General features: G+C 43.8%; 1 protein-coding gene and 1 long non-coding RNA gene across 3 annotated transcripts; one reads left to right on the top strand and one right to left on the bottom strand.

Annotated features, from left to right (window-relative positions):
* The first annotated feature begins 1,832 nt into the window (after positions 1 to 1,832).
* On the top strand, positions 1,833 to 12,668 carry HSD17B2 (hydroxysteroid 17-beta dehydrogenase 2). The gene is made up of 5 exons (XM_070952768.1): positions 1,833 to 2,118; positions 5,811 to 6,023; positions 7,922 to 8,107; positions 10,292 to 10,429; positions 12,083 to 12,668. The coding sequence occupies exons 1-5, from the start codon at positions 1,833 to 1,835 to the stop codon at positions 12,442 to 12,444; spliced, it is 1,185 nt and encodes a 394-aa protein (XP_070808869.1). The 3' UTR covers positions 12,445 to 12,668.
* LOC139323427 (uncharacterized) lies at positions 5,784 to 14,056 on the bottom strand. 2 transcript variants are annotated; one of them, XR_011600991.1, is made up of 4 exons: positions 13,857 to 14,056; positions 8,057 to 8,242; positions 6,823 to 6,943; positions 5,784 to 6,323 (listed from the first exon to the last, which is right to left on the bottom strand). It is a non-coding gene; the product is annotated as an uncharacterized lncRNA (long non-coding RNA). The 2 variants fall into 2 exon arrangements; XR_011600990.1 differs by having other exon boundaries at positions 5,784 to 6,943.
* Positions 14,057 to 16,385: the final 2,329 nt, after the last annotated feature.

Genomic DNA, 16,385 nt, shown 5'->3' on the forward strand with positions numbered 1-16,385 from the left:
GGAGAGAGATTATTGAAATTTTGAGCGGGAAAATATAGACTTGCAGAGGAAGGTGAAAAGCAAGGAGACAACCAGATCAGGTCTGGAAATAAGAATGGCTGGGCAGGAGGCCACCAGGAAGCAATCCATCTAGAACAGACTTGGAGTGACAACCACTAAAGATAAGAACTGCCATGCAACTGAACATCTAATGGCCAACAGAAGGCAGAGAGGATATAAAAAGGAAGGCTGGTCAGGGATTAAACGGGAAGCTTTGAGGGACTTTGATTGACTTCACTATTCCTGGAAGTTCTGATTGGATTCTGGCATCTGCTCTTTCTCAGCCCAATTTGCAGTGGGGGGAAACCATGAGTAAAGATCTACTTGTAGGAGTAACTCTTAAGCAAACTGACTCCAATAAAGCTGTTGTGGGTTAACAGAGGCTCTGTGTATGCTGTGTGTTCCTTTCTAACTAAGATCTGAGCGTCGGTGTCTCCATTTAAACGATCCCTACGAAATCCTCTCTGCCCACCTTGTTCTGGTTATCTGCTCTGAAGCTTCCATTAAACTTATCTAGTCTTTGGATTAGGGAAAATGTAAGGTTGGGGCAGTTGTGGACAGAAGTCACGTCGTGTGCCTCAATTGGGGGAGGGGGGGGAGTTGAAATAAAGAAAATAAATGAAGTCCAAATGGAAAACCGGACAACTTATGGTAACCCACCATAGCCTTAGCCTCCCCAGTGGAGTTTCCTCCACTGTCCAGTAGAGAGACAGCGATTGTATTTCACATTAACCCATAAATTTATTGCTGAGTAAGGATTTCTTTTTCTTCTTCGTTTTCCTTCTAAACATCTCCCACCCTCCATGTCTGCCTGTCTGTCTGTCTGTCTGTCTATCAACAATCACCTTCATGGGATTGCCTGCGAATTCTAGAACCGCAGGAGATGCGGGGAGATGACAAACAACAACAACAACAACTCCTCTGCACCTTCTCCGTAACCTAGGCAACTTTACAAAGATCTCCCCCCCGCCCCCCCCCCCCCCCGTCAAAGTGGAAGGTTTGTGGTATTGCCCTTCCAATGAAGTTGTGCTTTGGAGTGTGTTCGTTTGTGCTAATTAAGTTCCTCGGTTCCAGCTAACAACGAGTTGATGAAAGAGAAGCATGTGCCCTCATTAAATCCGTGGGCAGTTGGAAGGCTGCACATCAAAGGGAACAGGTCAGCTCCAGAGTGCGGTGGCACACACACGTGCACACACACACACACACACACACACACACACACACTTTTCCCTGAAGTGCCTCAGCTGCAAACCTGTCAATTATGTCACCCTTTCTAACTTCCCTTAGGACAAAACTTGCTGCTTCTTGCTGAGTCTTGGCTCTGTCAAACATTATCCAAAGCTTGTTCTTTGCCTCTGATTCTCTCTCTCTCTCTTTCACCCTCTCTCTCTCTCTGCGCGCACGCATGTGTGCGTGTGTATATCCTTCTGAAGGTGGAGCCCTCCTGCAATAAAAAGAGGGGGGGGGACAACAACTTAAAATGAAGTGAAGGCAAATATCCGAAGTTCCCCCCACTATCACCCTGGCGTGGCAAAGCCGGCCAGAACAGATAAAACCTACCCCAGTTCAAGATTTGCTGTCTCACTGCCTGTCAAGTCCTTTTTCAGATGCTTCTTTCCTGCTTGGAGACATCAGACACCTTTGCCTGGGCTGTGAATCGTCCTAGGAACTTTTCTTTTTAAATCTACTTTTTTTATACCAAGGATCTTTTTTTTTCCGACCCCCTTTTCTTTCCTTTTTGTCTTTCCTTTTTTTTTTTTTTTTTTTTCAGTGCCTGTCTGAGCCGTTCTGTCATGGTTTTGCACCAGGCTGAACTGGATCATTCTCTGCTCTTCTACATGGGAGCCACGGTGCTTTACGGTGGCACGATTTTTTATCGAGCGAAGAAGAACCGAGTGGAGAAAGCCCCTCCTTTCCGCTGGGGACTCCTGTTGCTTTTGACCCTGGAAGTCCTCTGCTTCACCACCTTGAGAAATTCCCTGGGCTTGGGTCTCTTCTCCCTGGCGTGCCTCGTGTTTTGGTTGTACACTCCTGCGCAAGCGATGCTGCCCGTCAGCCATAAAGCGGTGCTGATCACAGGTAAGGGAGATGGAATGTCTAAGGATGGGATGGCTGTCCCACCTTCTCGAGTGGAATGGCCAAGTTGGAATTGGCGCGGTCTTCTCTCAAAGAACTTTTCTAGAGGGCTTGAGTTTTCCTTTGCTAACGTCTTTTCTTTCATGAAGGTGGATTGATCTGCTTTGCCTGATGTAGAAATAAGGATATATTTTTGATGTAGAAATAAGGATATATTTTTCCCCGCTCCTCAGATTGAAATACTTTGAGGATACTTTGGACATGTGTGAAGGTTGGCATGGGTTTTGGGGTAAGGATGCTTTCTGATGCAGGAGCTGTAAATGGTGAGGTGTCCTTGGTACTTACTGAGCTTGGTGGTTTCCTCGCAGATGTTTCATGACCCAACTAGGACACATCATCAGGGCTAGATGATGATGAAGAACTAGCACTGATGATGTTCCCTAGTTGGGTCATGAAATGTCTGCAAGAAAACCACCAAGCTCAGTGAGCACCGAGGATCCCACCATCTTCCTCTTCCTCCTCTTCCTCTCTGCAAATCCCCTTCCCTTCTAGCACTGACAATGTTCCCTAGTTGGGTCATGAAACGTCTGCCAGAAAACCACCAAGCTCAACAAGCACTGAGGACCCCACGATCCTCCTCCTCTTCCTCTCTGCAAATCCCCTTCCCTTCTAGCACTGACAATGTTCCCTAGTTGGGTCATGAAACATCTGCAAGAAAACCACCAAGCTCAGAGAGCACCTCATTTCAACCCTGGGCTACAAATGTTCTCCTTTATTGATTGTAAACTGTGAAATAATTTAGGGATCTTCTGAGCCTGTCACCTGGCCTTTTCTCCCTTTTCTTCCCATGCAAAAAGGGAATGGGCAGCCTTTTCCTAATCCTCTTTTTTGGAAAGGTTAACTAGCGCAGCTCTTCGCATCTGACAGGTGGCTTTTAACGATCGGTGATAAATGGCAACAGACCAAGTCCAGGAATGGGTGGCGGTGGGTGTGGATAGCACCTTGACACAAATTGCTTAATTGCTGGTACAGCACCTTGCCAAGAAGAGCATGTCACAGGCGGGCTGGAGCAAGGGAAAAAATTCCTCAATGGACTCTGAAAATAATAGTAAATCTCTTTCTCTCTCAATATCTCTCTTTCTGTCTCTCTCCTCTCAATGTTTCTTCCTTTTTCTCTCTCCTCCCTCCCTCTCCCTCCTTCTTTCTCTCTCTCTCTATATATATATCCCTGTTTTACCCTCATTCGCTCTCCTCTCAATCTGTCTCTCCCACTTTGTCCTCCTCGCTCTCAATCTCTCTCTTGCTCACTCTCACTCTTTCTCTTCATCTTTCTTTCTCTTTTTCTCTTTCTGTCTCTTTCTCTCCGACTCTCTCTCTCTCTTTCTCTCTCACGCAACCCAAAATGAGAATGAGAGACAGAGAAACAGACAACCTAAAACCATAGAAGGTTGATCACCGTTGCTTTGGTACTTTTGTGCCCCGTTTTCTTTCCTTTTGGTGATGTGCTGAAAGATTAGATGTACTTCTCTCTCTCTCTCTCTCTCTCTCTCATTCTCTCTGCCTCCCTCCCTCTCCCTGCTTCCCTCCCACCCCCTCTCTCATTCTCTCCCTCCTTCCCTCTCTCCCTGCCTCCCTCCCTCTCTCTCCCTCCCCCTCTCATTCTCTCTCCCCTCCCTCTCTTTCTGCCTCCCTCCCCCCTCATTCTCTCTTTTCCCTCCCCCTCTCTCTCATTTTCTCTCCCTCCTTCTCTCCCTGCCTCCCTCCTTCCCTCTCTTTCATTCTCTCTCCCTCCCTCCCTCCTTCTCCCTCTCTCCCCCCCTCTCTCATTCTCTCTCCCTCCCTCCCTGTCTCATTCTCTTTCCCTCCCTCCCTCTCCCTCCCTCCCTCTCTCTCCCCCTCCTTCTCTCTCTCTCTCTCCCTCCCTCCCTCTCTCATTCTCTTTCCCTCCCTCCCTCTCCCTCCCTCCCTCTCTCCCCCTCCTTCTCTCTCTCTCTCTCCCTCCCTCCCTCTCTCTCTCTTTCTCCCATATTGTCTATTAGCCATTGGAAATGGAAAAAACATGTGGTTTGCATGATGAGTGTTGGAGAACAACTGGATTGACACTACCAAAAGTTCTCATGTCCACATTTTAAAAAAAAAGAAATGGTCCTATTTTTCCCCCATGGAAGAAACCTCAGCCATTTCATGTGTCACTTGAAATTTTTGCAAAAGAACGTCGAGACAGACATGTGCCATTTCCATTCCCACATTCCACAAGGACTCCTGCTCACATACCTTACAGCCAAATAAATACCAGTCACGGCCAAAAGTCCTCCCCCCGCTCCCTTATTCTTTTATTTATTTTTGTTCCTTTAAGTTCCTCAGCTTTGCTGGCTGAGGAACTCTGGGAGTTGAAGTCCACAAGCCTTAAAGTTGCCAAGGTTGGAGACCCCTGCATTAGCAGGATGGCTCATTCCCAACAAAGGGAAGCAAACCACACTTTGGCAGCTGTTCTGGTCAACAACGTTGACTTGCCCTCTTCTTTAGGTTGATTGACGCAGGCTGGGTTAAGTTTCACAGAGACAGATTTGGCTACATGGTGGGAAGAGATCTCAATCCTAAATCTAACCTTGGATTCCATTGTCCAGATGTGGGATGGACTCTTCTCCCTAGAGCCTTTCAGGTGGCAGTTAGGCTCCCATCCTTTGGGGGATACCCTTTGTGGGGCCCTTCTCTGAGCTTGCTTTGTTTGGTTACAGGCATCTCGTTACCAAACTAGGCAACACCCTCAGTGCCTACTTTGGTAATGATGTGCCTACAACCAAACAACCAAGCTCAGAGAGAGCAGTGAAGATATCACCTAGTTTGCTAATGAAATGTCTGTAAGAAAACAACCAAGCTCAGAGAGCATCAAGAACCCCGAATTCAACCCTGAGCTGCAAAATATGCTGTTGTGTCGGTATCAGCCCAAGTAATAAAAAAAAAAAAACCCCCAGGTAGAATTAGACGGTGAATGGGACTTATTTCAACACCACAGATGTAGTGATTAAGGCATTGGGCTGGTACCAAGGAGGTTATACCAGTGGTGTAATCTGAATTTTTTTACTACTGGTTCTGTCAGCGTGGCTTGGTGGGTGTAGCTTGGTGGGAGTGGCAGGGAAAGGATACAGCAAAATCCCCATTCCCTCCCCACTCCTGGGGGAAGAATACTGCAAAATCTCCATTCATACCCCACTCTGGGGCCAGCCAGAGGTGGTATTTGCTGGTTCTCTGAACTACTCAAAATTTCCGCTACCGGTTCTTCAAACTGCTCAAAAATTTCCGCTTCCAGTTCTCCAGAACCTGTCAAGACCTGCTGGATTTCACCCCTGGGTTTATATATATATGTTTTCTCAGGTTTTCGTGGGTGTTTGTATGTAGGTCTTTGGTTATTCGGGTCTTCTCCCACGTAAAATTGGAAGTGTCTTGGCGACGTTTCGACGAAGTCTCATTCGTCATCTTCAGGCTGGTGTTCTCGGCTTCGTGCTTCCAGGAGCAATGTGACATGGCGTCGCCAAGACGCCAATTTTACGTGGGAGAAGACCCGAATAACCAAAGACCTATATATATATATAGGTATATATATATACATACACGCATATATACACATACACATACACATACACATACACATACACATACACATATACTTATATTTTTAATGGCTTCTTTGATAGGAACCGACAGTGGAATCGGCCATGAGCTCGCCAAGTACCTTGACAGTTTAGGGTTTACTGTCTTTGCCGGCGTGTTAAACGCAACGGGGCCCGGTGCCAAAACGCTGAAGGAGACCTGCTCCGAAAGGCTTTCCATCCTGCAGCTGGATATCACCAGTTCTGTGCAAATCAAGGAGGCTTATCTTGAAACAAGACGGAAGTTGCAAAATGAAGGTATGGCTTTGTTTGCACTTCTCCCGCCCCTCTGTGATCTTCGTTCTTGCCGATGTTACATTTATTTATTTTTTTGCAAAGCTCCAGAAAGGAGAAGGCCTGTTGATATTGGCCTGAGCAGCCTAATCATCTTTCAAAATCAGAGGCTGACATCAATGTTTACCTCCTTTTAGAGGCTGATGGAATAAACAGAATTGAGATAAAAGATCTATCTTAACGCAGCTGCACGTAGTCAACTCAACGGTGGTGGCTACAAGCTGGACAATTGCCCGTTGCTGACCGTTGCCCAATATTTGCAGTCTAGATAATGAAAAACCACACACAGTTATCCATCAAATTGTCAGCTTTGGCAGCTGCTCCACCCCCTCCTTTGGTAGTGCAATTTCCTGAGAAACTGAAATGTCCCCCTGTGGGGGGGGGGAGAGAGGGGGTTAAGGGGATTGGTGCTAAGTGTTAACCCCTTCTTTTGTGTTTTGCCTGGAGGAGGTGGTTCTTTTTGCAGGGGGGGAAGCCTGTCAGCCTTGGCCATATTAGGCCGGAGGCTCCAATGCTGCCTCCGTAGGAGGGGGGATTTAGGAGAGGGGGTTAGTAGACATAATAGCATTCTTCCTGTCGGTCAAGGTCAGGGCGATCCAGCATCTGGAGAAGGAGTGGTCAGGGGGCTGGATCGGGATGGAACAGATGTTGATTGGAGCATATGACCAACGGGGTGGAAAAGGGGATGGTTTTGGGAGCTTTGACTTACTGAAGGAAAACCCGGGCTTTTCAGATTCGGGTTTTCCCAGATGTGCCAGTTTACCTATTCTAGTAAAGAGAACTTTGGAAAATGCTTGCTTCCGCGTCTTTACTTGGAGTTGGGGTTTTCCTGGAATGCTGACACAAATATTGTCAGATCTCAGCACTGTGACATCCAAATGCTGCTATTAAAAAAAAAGAAAAGAAAATCAATTGTCTTATCTAATGTCTGAAATGCAATCAACCCTACTTGTCAGGCATGAGGTTTTGGGGGTAAAGATCTCATTTATGGGTCCCCCCCCTTTCCTTCCTTCCATCTCAGAAAGGCTCTGTTGTTTACAAGTCTCTGAGTTATGTCTGTTTGTAACCGTTTACGTTCGAGAGGGTTATTGCTTATTAACAGTATTTAGAACGAGCACTTTATAACATTCCTCTTGGCTTTAATTGACAAACAGTTCATTTGGCGGTTGGAAAATCTAAAAGTTGCTACTTCTCAGGAATCCTGAGATGTCTGATTTTGTTCATTTGCTTTAAAAAGTAGGCAAAAGAGAAGAGTTTGGTAAGATATGCATGCAAAGCAAGGAAGGAAGGGAAGAAGGAAATGAAGAAGGAAGGGAGGAAAGAAGGAAGGGAGGGAGGGGAGGGAATGGAGGGGAGGAGGGAGGGAAGGAAGGAAGAAAGGAAGGAAGGAAAAAAGAGGAGGGAGGAGGGCAGGAAGGAAGAAAGGGAGAAAAATGGAGAGGGAGGAAGGAAGGAAAAACAGGGAGGAGGGGAGGGAAGGAAGAAGGAAGGAAAGGAGGAAGGAAAAATGGAGGGAGGGAGGGAAGGAAGGAAGGAAGGAAAAACAGGGAGGGAGGGACAGAGGAAAGGAATAAAGGAAGGAAAAATAGACAAGGAAGGAAGGAAGAAAAGAGGAAGGAAGGAAAAACAGGGAGGGAGGGAAGGAAGGAAGGAAAGAAAGAAAGAAAAACGGAGGGACGGAGGGACAGAGGGAAGGAATAAAAGAAGAAAAAACAGACAAGGAAGGAAGGAAAGAAAGAGGAAGGAAGGCAAGAGGGCAGGGGCAGGGACAGGGGCAGGGCAAGGCAAAGTTCTGGGATAGCTTCCTTCCTGCCACAGGAATTCATTACTTCACTTGTTAGCCTTTCCTTTCTCCTTGCCAGAGCTTTGGGCTGTTATCAACAATGCAGGAATCCTGGGGTACGTAGCTGATGGAGAACTGCTCCCCTTGAGTTCTTACAAGCAGTGCATGGATGTAAATTTCTTTGGCCCTGTTGAAATATCCAAAGTGTTCTTACCGTTGCTCCGGAAATCCAAGGGAAGGATTATTAACGTCTCGAGCCTGGCAGGTGAGTTATGCTCGTGTTTTCCAGCAAGTTGTAAATTTATAGACCGTCACCTGGGTTGGATTCTGTTCCCTTAGCGGCCACTTTTTTGAACCTTTCGGAGCTGTCGCATGGGAGGCTTCCAAATGAATCACGAATCTAACGATCAGATGGCAGGAAAAAGCAAATATGTCAACGCTAAACAATTGAGCTATCTAATGTTCAAGAAGATTTAGTCTGGCACGTTAGGAATGGGGCACTATCACATTTCTAAGCTCCAAGTATTTATAGCCATGCCAAGGCCAAAAATGCAGGGGAAATGTGGACTGGCCTATTTGTGTGTGTGTGTGTGTGTGTGTGTGTGTGTGTGTGTGTACACATACACTTGTCTGCGTGTGTGTTTTGCTACTATGCAAACCAACAGCTCCCTTATCTTTCGAAATTTGTACTTCTCCGAGTATTGCAATGGAGCTTGCCTAAGGCCAAAATAAAACATGCGTTAAAGAAAAGCGTGCGTAGTTATTTACTTATTCACAAAAAGAATGTACAGAATTGCATTTTATTGGTGTTAACATCACATATGATTTCCCTCTGGATTTCTAATAAACACAATGCAGCCTTCGGATCAAATCTGTCAATTAAAATGGGACTTCTTTTTCCTTGTCTATTAAATGCCATCTTCAGAAAGTCCCAAACAAAAGATGGGATAATGCAATAATAATAATAATAATAATAATAATAATAATAATAATAATAATAATAATAATAATAATAATAATTTTATTTCTATACTGCCCTTCTCCCGAAGGACGTGATATGATGTGATATTCTCATTCCCCACACTGTGAAAAGTATTTCTTACAGGAGGAACATGAATTGCTTGAGGCTCTTTTGTCTGGTAGCTAAAGAATTGTGGGTTGTTGTTTTTTTTTTTAATCCAGCTACCAGAGTTTCAGACAGTTGGGATGGATGAATCAGAGTAAAAAAATGAGGCAATAGGAATAGCAAACTTGTTTTTTTATTAAGAGAGAGAGAGAGAGAGAGAAAGAGAGAGAGAGGGAGGGAGGGGAGAGAGAGAGAGAGAGAATGAGAGAGAGAGAAAGAGAGAGAGAGAGAGAGAGAGAGAGAGAGAGAGAGAAACCTTGTTCAATAACAGTATCTGTGAGATCTTGGAGTCTTAGTGGACAATCATCTAAATCTGAGCCAGAAGTGTGCGGCAATAGCCAAAAAAGCCAACACAATCCTAGGCTGCATTAACCGAGGGATAGAATCAAGATCAAGTGAAGTGTTAATACCACTTTACAAAGCCTTAGTAAGACCACTTGGAATACTGCATCCACATCCACTTGGAATACTGCATCCAGTTTTGGTCGCCACAATGTAAAAAAAGATGTTGAGACTCTGGAAAGAGTGGAGAAAAGAGCAACAAACATGATTAGGGGACTGGAGGCTAAAACATATGAGGAACAGTTGAAGGGATTGGGTATATCTAGTCTAGTGAAAAGAAGGACTAGGGGTGACATGATAGTAGGCTTCCAATATTTGTGGGGCTGCCACAAAGAAGAGGGGGTCAAGCTATTTTCCAACCCACCTGAAGGCAGAACAACAATAATGGACAATTACAAACTATCAAAATTATAAGCGGATAAATATTAGAAGTCCTGTGATGGTCCAAAACACTGAATAACTGACTAATTTCTTGAAGGCATGGGGTACTTAAAACCTGGCAATATTTTTTTTTCCAATATCCTTTAAGGAAAAGGAAGAGGAGAGGAAAAAGAATAGAATAGAATAGAATAGAATAGAATAGAATAGAATAGAATAGAATAGAATAGAATAGAATAGAATAGAATAGAATAGAATAGAATTCTTTATTGGCCAAGTGTGATTGGACACACAAGGAATTTGTCTTTGGTGCATAAGCTCTCAGTGTACATAAAAGAAAAGATACATTCGTCAAGAATCATAAGGTACAACACTTACTAATAGTCATAGGGAACAAATAAGCAATCAAATCATATTAGGAAACCGTCAATATAAATATAAAAAAGAAGACAAGCATTTCATAACTATATTTAGCCAGCAAGAACTTAGACCTTTAACTTGTTTGCTGCTAAGAATCTTGTATTTAACATCGGCTTAATGTTTAGCTTTTCTTGAAGCTTTTAGTTCTCCATCAATAAGTCACTGTTTTGATTTGTCTCATAGGAGGAATCCCAATGCCACTGTTTGCTGCCTACGGTGCCTCCAAGGCAGCTCTTTCCATGTTTTCTGGTGTTATGAGGCAGGAGCTGTCCAAGTGGGGCATCAAAGTTGCCCTTTTTCACCCATCAGGCTTCAAAACATGTAAGTTCTCCATCCATCAGGCTTCAAAACACATATGCCATGAGATTTCACTCCCTCTTTCTCCCAACTCTTGAGAAAAGACCCCTCCAGAGGAACCAAGGCTCTCAACCCAATATCAGAAATTGGCTGTCAGTCATCTAGCACCTGGTTTCGCTTTTTAAGATCCAAGATTCCATGTGTCTCAACCCTAAGATGCAAAGCACATTTTTTTCTAAGAGTTTGCAAACTGACTTTTCCCAAGGGAAGACTTGGATTATTGATTCTTTCATAATTCAGTTCTACCAGCCATTCTTTTCAGATTCATAAATACCACTTCTGAGACCTTTCTCTGATGAATTTCCTAGAAAGTACTTTTATAGAAAGGCTGTCTGTCTAAATTTGACATCATGTAGCTGAGCCAATGCTTGCATGGGAAGATGGTTTAGGGGCTTTTAACTTGATCCCCAAAATTCTTCTTCTTCACCAATATATCCCACGCCAACCTATGGGAGAAGCTTGAACGGTGCAGGCTCTCCTGCCATCTGCTTCTCTCTATTTATCCTGATCGGATTTATAATTAGAATTAGAATACTTTATTTGCCAAAGTGTGGTTAGACACACAAGGAATTTGTCTCCAGTGCAGAAGCTCTCAACGTACATGCAAAGCCACAGAATAATCATCATCATAATCATAATCATACCAATAAGAGAAGATAGTAAAAATAAGAAAGATAATAATAATACTACAGTCATACTACATGGGTAGATATATAGAGACATTAGGTAGCACCCTGAGAGTGAGGTGTTCAGCAGGAGGATGGCCTGACGGCAAAAATGGTCCCTGTGTCTAGTAGTTTTGGCATAGTGCTATAGTGCCGTCCCAAGGGGAGAAATTGAAACAGTTTATGTCCAGGATGTGAGGGGTCTATAGATATTTTCCCAGCCCTCCTTCTGACCTTGCAATGTACCAGTCTTGTTGTGGCCCGCTGGTGGCCAGTGGAGCTGGCAGCAGAGTTGGACAGTGAGGAGGTTGGGGAGGAACTTGGGCCAGTTCTGGGGGCTGGGGAAAGCTTGGACAAGGGCTCTGCATCAGAGGCAAAGAGGGAGATAGTCAACAGCGAGGCAAAGGAACAGCTGGAGCCCATTCCCAGGGTGCGCATGCACAGAGCTGTCAGAAGACAAGAACAATTAAGAAAGAAGGGTCGACTCGGGAGTAAGGCCACACCTTGGAGATAATTGGCCCCTCCCATAGGAAATAAAAGAGGAGCAAACAGGGAGTGGGCTTTTGCAGGAAACAATTTGCTCGTTCCGTGACTCTGAGAGACTCTGTTCCAAGTGTTGCCTGTACTGCGGTTTGTAACAAGTTACGTGGCAGCTTGCCAAACGAGATAAGAAATATTCCTTTGAAAAACTGTTCGGACAAACCTTGCTGATTGTGAATGAACGTAATTCACAGTCGTGTAAATAAAAGAGGTTTTGCCAGTAATTCCTGCATCCTGCTTGTTAAGGGAGCCTAGGTCAGGTCTTCTCTGGAAGGCCGCCTGGATTGCAATTGTTCTTTTCGCAGTCTTAACTATCCATTGGGAGCCTTTTATAGGAATAACTTCTGAAGAGAAACCAAAGAGGCTAGACATTCCAAAAATAAATAAATAAATGAATTTGTTGGTTTTCTAGCAATTGGGGGGAATCCTGAAGACTGGAAAAAGGAAGAACAGACAATTCTGGAGAGCCTCACTCCAGATGTGAAGAAAGATTATGGTGATGATTACATCCATAACCTGAGGACATACCTCAGTCAGATGAATACGATTTGCTCAGAGGATCTCTCGCCCATCTTCACTGATGTTCTGCATGCTTTACTGGCTGAGCAACCAAAAGGTTTATACGCTCCAGGCAAGAATAGCTACACCTTGCTTCTCGTGTTCTGTTATTTTCCTCTCTGGTTTTATGACTTTTTCATGAGCAAAATAATATGTAACCCTCACATGCCTTACACTCTCCGAATGGCAGAGAGAAAAAAGCAGGTCGTAAATTGAGTAAGAAGTCCACACGCACCCTTCAAAAAGAAAAAAAAAAGAAGAAAAAAAGAGGAAGTTGGTAGTCCCTCACATTTTCGACGGTTTGTGCCCTTTATTTGATAAGTTGTTCAGCTAAATTACGCAACCTAGGAAACCAGTAAACCATAAACGGAGGTAGAGGTAGATAGGAATATAAGCGTAGATTTTAAAATGGTACCGAAGAAAGAGGTTTTAACCTTATAATAGCGAACATCTTGTGATAACGCCTTCTAAGGTTCACCTTTGTTTTGAGATGGAGATTAGCTTTTTCTGGAATTGTATTTTGTGTTTTGGGCCAGTGCTGAAAAAAAGTCTTCCTTTTTCCAAAGATTCATATCTATATTTTTTTCCCCAGATCTTTTGTTTGACCTCATCCAATAAATACTTGTTATATGTATATATGTATGTATGTATGTATGTATGTATGTATGTATGTATATATACGTAGGTCTTTGGTTATTTGGGTTTTCTCCCGCGTAAAATTGGAGGTTTCTTGGCAACGTTTCGACGAAGTCTCATTCATCATCTTCAGGCTGGTGTTCTCGGCTTCGTGCTTCTAGGAGCAATGTGTGTGATCGCAGCTGTTTCTTCCTTTTAACTGCCAGTGGGGGTGTGAAGGAAGAAAGGTGTAAAAGGAAGAAACAGCTGCGATCACACACATTGCTCCTAGAAGCACGAAGCCAAGAACACCAGCCTGAAGATGATGAATGAGACTTCGTCGAAACGTTGCCAAGAAACCTCCAATTTTATGCGGGAGAAAACCCAAATAACCAAGGACCTACATACAAACACCCGCGAAAACCTCAGAAAACAAATATATATATATATATATATATATATATATATATATATATATATATATATATATATATAATATTTTGCTGATAAATAAAGAAATAATGCCTCCTCCCCACATGTTGGGGTAGACATGATAAAAAAAAGCACACACACATATATATTCCCACCCATGATTTTGCTCAGGAGTATATAAAAGAAAAGAAAAAAATGTATTCACCTGGAATCTTCTTCTGAAAACTTTAGGGGAAGAATGTGAATGGATTCTATGCATATATGTATGAATTTGCATCATCTTGTTGTGTTTTTAAGACATAACAGTGAGTTTGTCCTTTGTGCCAGTTCATGCTTAAGACGCTACCCTGAATCAACCTGACCTGACCTCAACAGAAGAAAGAACTGACATCTGACCTGATTCCTAAATTACTTGATGGAATTGCCAAACCAAAAATGAAATAAACCTAAGAGATCATAAAAGTTTGTCATTAACAGTAATAGCAGCTGTAGTCAAAGGTTATACTCCGCCTGGGCCAGGTCCAAGAGTGCCAAGAAGGAGGAGAAGAAAGGGTGGGGGGGAAAGACATAGATATACTTACTTTGCAAATAGTGGTTAGTAAGAATGGGTTTCCTGCACAGGAAGAGGAGTTGCAGACCGTTATCTCTTTAGGTGTCATTGTTTTAGGCTGCCAATCAGTTTTCTGGAAGGGGATGGGACTTCCCAAGGACTCCTCCTGCGGTTATGAATTTATTTATGGCAACCCCTGGAATCTCCTGAAGTCAGATGCCTGAGGTCTGGTGAAAATGCCTACAGATTTCTGAGAGAGAGAGAGAGAGAGAGAGAGAGAATCAGGACAAGCCGTCGAATATACCTTACGAAGGAAGGAAGGAAGGAAGGAAGGAAGGAAGGAAGGAAGGAAGGAAGGAAGGAAGGAAGGAAGGGTTCTGCCCCAGCTCTGGATCCCAAGGAGTGTGACACACACCAAGCTCCAAAAACTCCGTTTATTACAAAGACCCCTTTCAAAATGCAGGCTTCCAGTGCAAATGTCCTTATCAGCCTGCTATAAAGTACAAAGAATAAACAAAGTCCGACAAAAGTTGGCAACCAGCCCAGAAACCAAGATGTGATACAAAACTCACTCTCCAAAATGCTCTGTGTAATAATTAAACGTTGTTTCCAGCAGCAATTGCTAACTGTGTGAGACTTAAATAGGCTAAGGGAGTGGCCAATTAGCCCCAAGCCTTATTCTCGATGAGACCTCCTCCTCCTGAGTAGCCACTCCTGCCTTTTGGCAGCCCTGCATGCTCGAGCATTGAGGAGAGGCTCCTCCACTTCACTCTCTGCACTTGAAGGAGCCTCTGGAGGTTCTGAAGGCCCTGACTGAGTCTCTGCCTCTGGCACCACATCCTCTTCAGCCTCCTTGCTGTCCGGTGCTGGTGCAACACCACACCAGCCTCCTCGTCATCAGGATCAGCCACAAGCCATGCAGGCCACTGGCAGGCCACAACAGGAAGGAAGGAAGGAAAAGGAAAACTCAGCATCTTTTGTGATATCACAACATTGTTAGCCTGACCCATGTGATTCCCAGCTGCTGGAAAAGGAGGGGGGACACAAAACAAGCACCTCCTTCCACTCTCCACTAAATAAATAAATATTCTAGCCCATTCTAGCATGCTGAGCACTGGGTTTTAGCACAATTGTTGACAGGCTGTGTCAACAATTACGGCATTAATTACTCAAGGATGCTTGGTCAATAATGACTCATCAGAATTCCACAGCCTGCTGGCCAGTCGCAAAGAGCCAAAACGGATCATTTATGAAAAGAAGCAATGAACGAAACAGAAGACGAGGAGAAAGGCAGAAAGAAAAACTTGAGAGTGAATATAGAATTTGCAATGTATTTGGGACGCTGCCCACCTTGGATCTCAATAAAGGAGAATATTTGTAGCTCAAGGGTTGAAATGAGGGTTCCTTGGTGCTCTCTGAGGTTAGTGATTTTCCTGCAGTCATTCCATGGCCTAAACTAGGTAACACCAGCAGCACTGATAATGTTACCTAGTTGGGTAATGAAACGTCTGCAAGAAAGCCACCAAGCTCAGAGAGCACCAAGGATCACCTCTGATGTCGACAGGAGGTGTCAGCCATCACATGTACTTTTGTGTCCCTCCTCTGTTCAAATCATGTATGTGTAAATAAATATTACTCAACTTTAAGAGCTTTCCAAATTTGCTCAGAGAATGTCTGTGAATGCTCCATTGGCAAAGTCTTTGTATCCACAATTCTAATTGTAACCTGGATTAAAGATTGAGACGTTTGCGTGCCTACAAAGCTAGAGTTGGTGCAACGCTTCTGCTGTTTGGGTTATTGTCCATTCGTTTGGGTTATGCCAAATATTTGTAAGGTTGTATGGAATGAGACGATGTAAAAGAAAAGCAAGAGGCCCCCACAACAAGAATCCCCTTGGTCTGTATCATAATAAACATATATTTATTACATTTTTTAAAAAATTTGATTTATATGCCGCCCTTCTCCGGAGACTCAGGGCGGCTTACAATGCGTTAAGCAATAGCCTTCATTCTTTTGTATATTTTATACAAAGTCAGCTTATTGCCCCACAAACTGGGTCCTCAATTTACCTACCTTAGAAAGGATGGAAGGCTGAGTCAACCTTGAGCCTGGCGAGATTTGAACTTACTTTAATTGCAGACAGCTGGTATTAAATTACAGTGCCTTGTCTGCAGAGCTATCCAGGCTCTTTTAACTTGATCTTCAGCTTCTTGAGAGGTAACAGCAAGCCCTACAGCCCTTTGCCAGCCAACTTTAAACCACACAACACAAAAGAGATTGGGAGAGACAAACGGGTGTGTGAAAGAGGGAATCAAGTTTGATTTTAAGCGGAGTGGGCCATAGGAACATCTCCAGTTCTCACAATTTTGAGATGCTAACTGGATGCAGTATTCTAGGTGTGGTCTTACTAAGGCTTTATAGAGTGGTATTAGTACCTCACTTGATCTTGATTGAATCCCTCTTAGGATTGTGTAGGCTTTTTCAACTGCTGCTGCACACTACTGGCTCATATTTAACTGGTTTAAGGAAATTGAAGGAAATCAACCCCATAATTTTTAGT

Source organism: Pituophis catenifer, unplaced genomic scaffold (assembly GCF_029215685.1).
Source record: "Pituophis catenifer annectens isolate HBS135680 unplaced genomic scaffold, rPitCat1.0.hap2 SCAF_13, whole genome shotgun sequence".
Lineage (NCBI taxonomy): Eukaryota > Metazoa > Chordata > Lepidosauria > Squamata > Colubridae > Pituophis > Pituophis catenifer.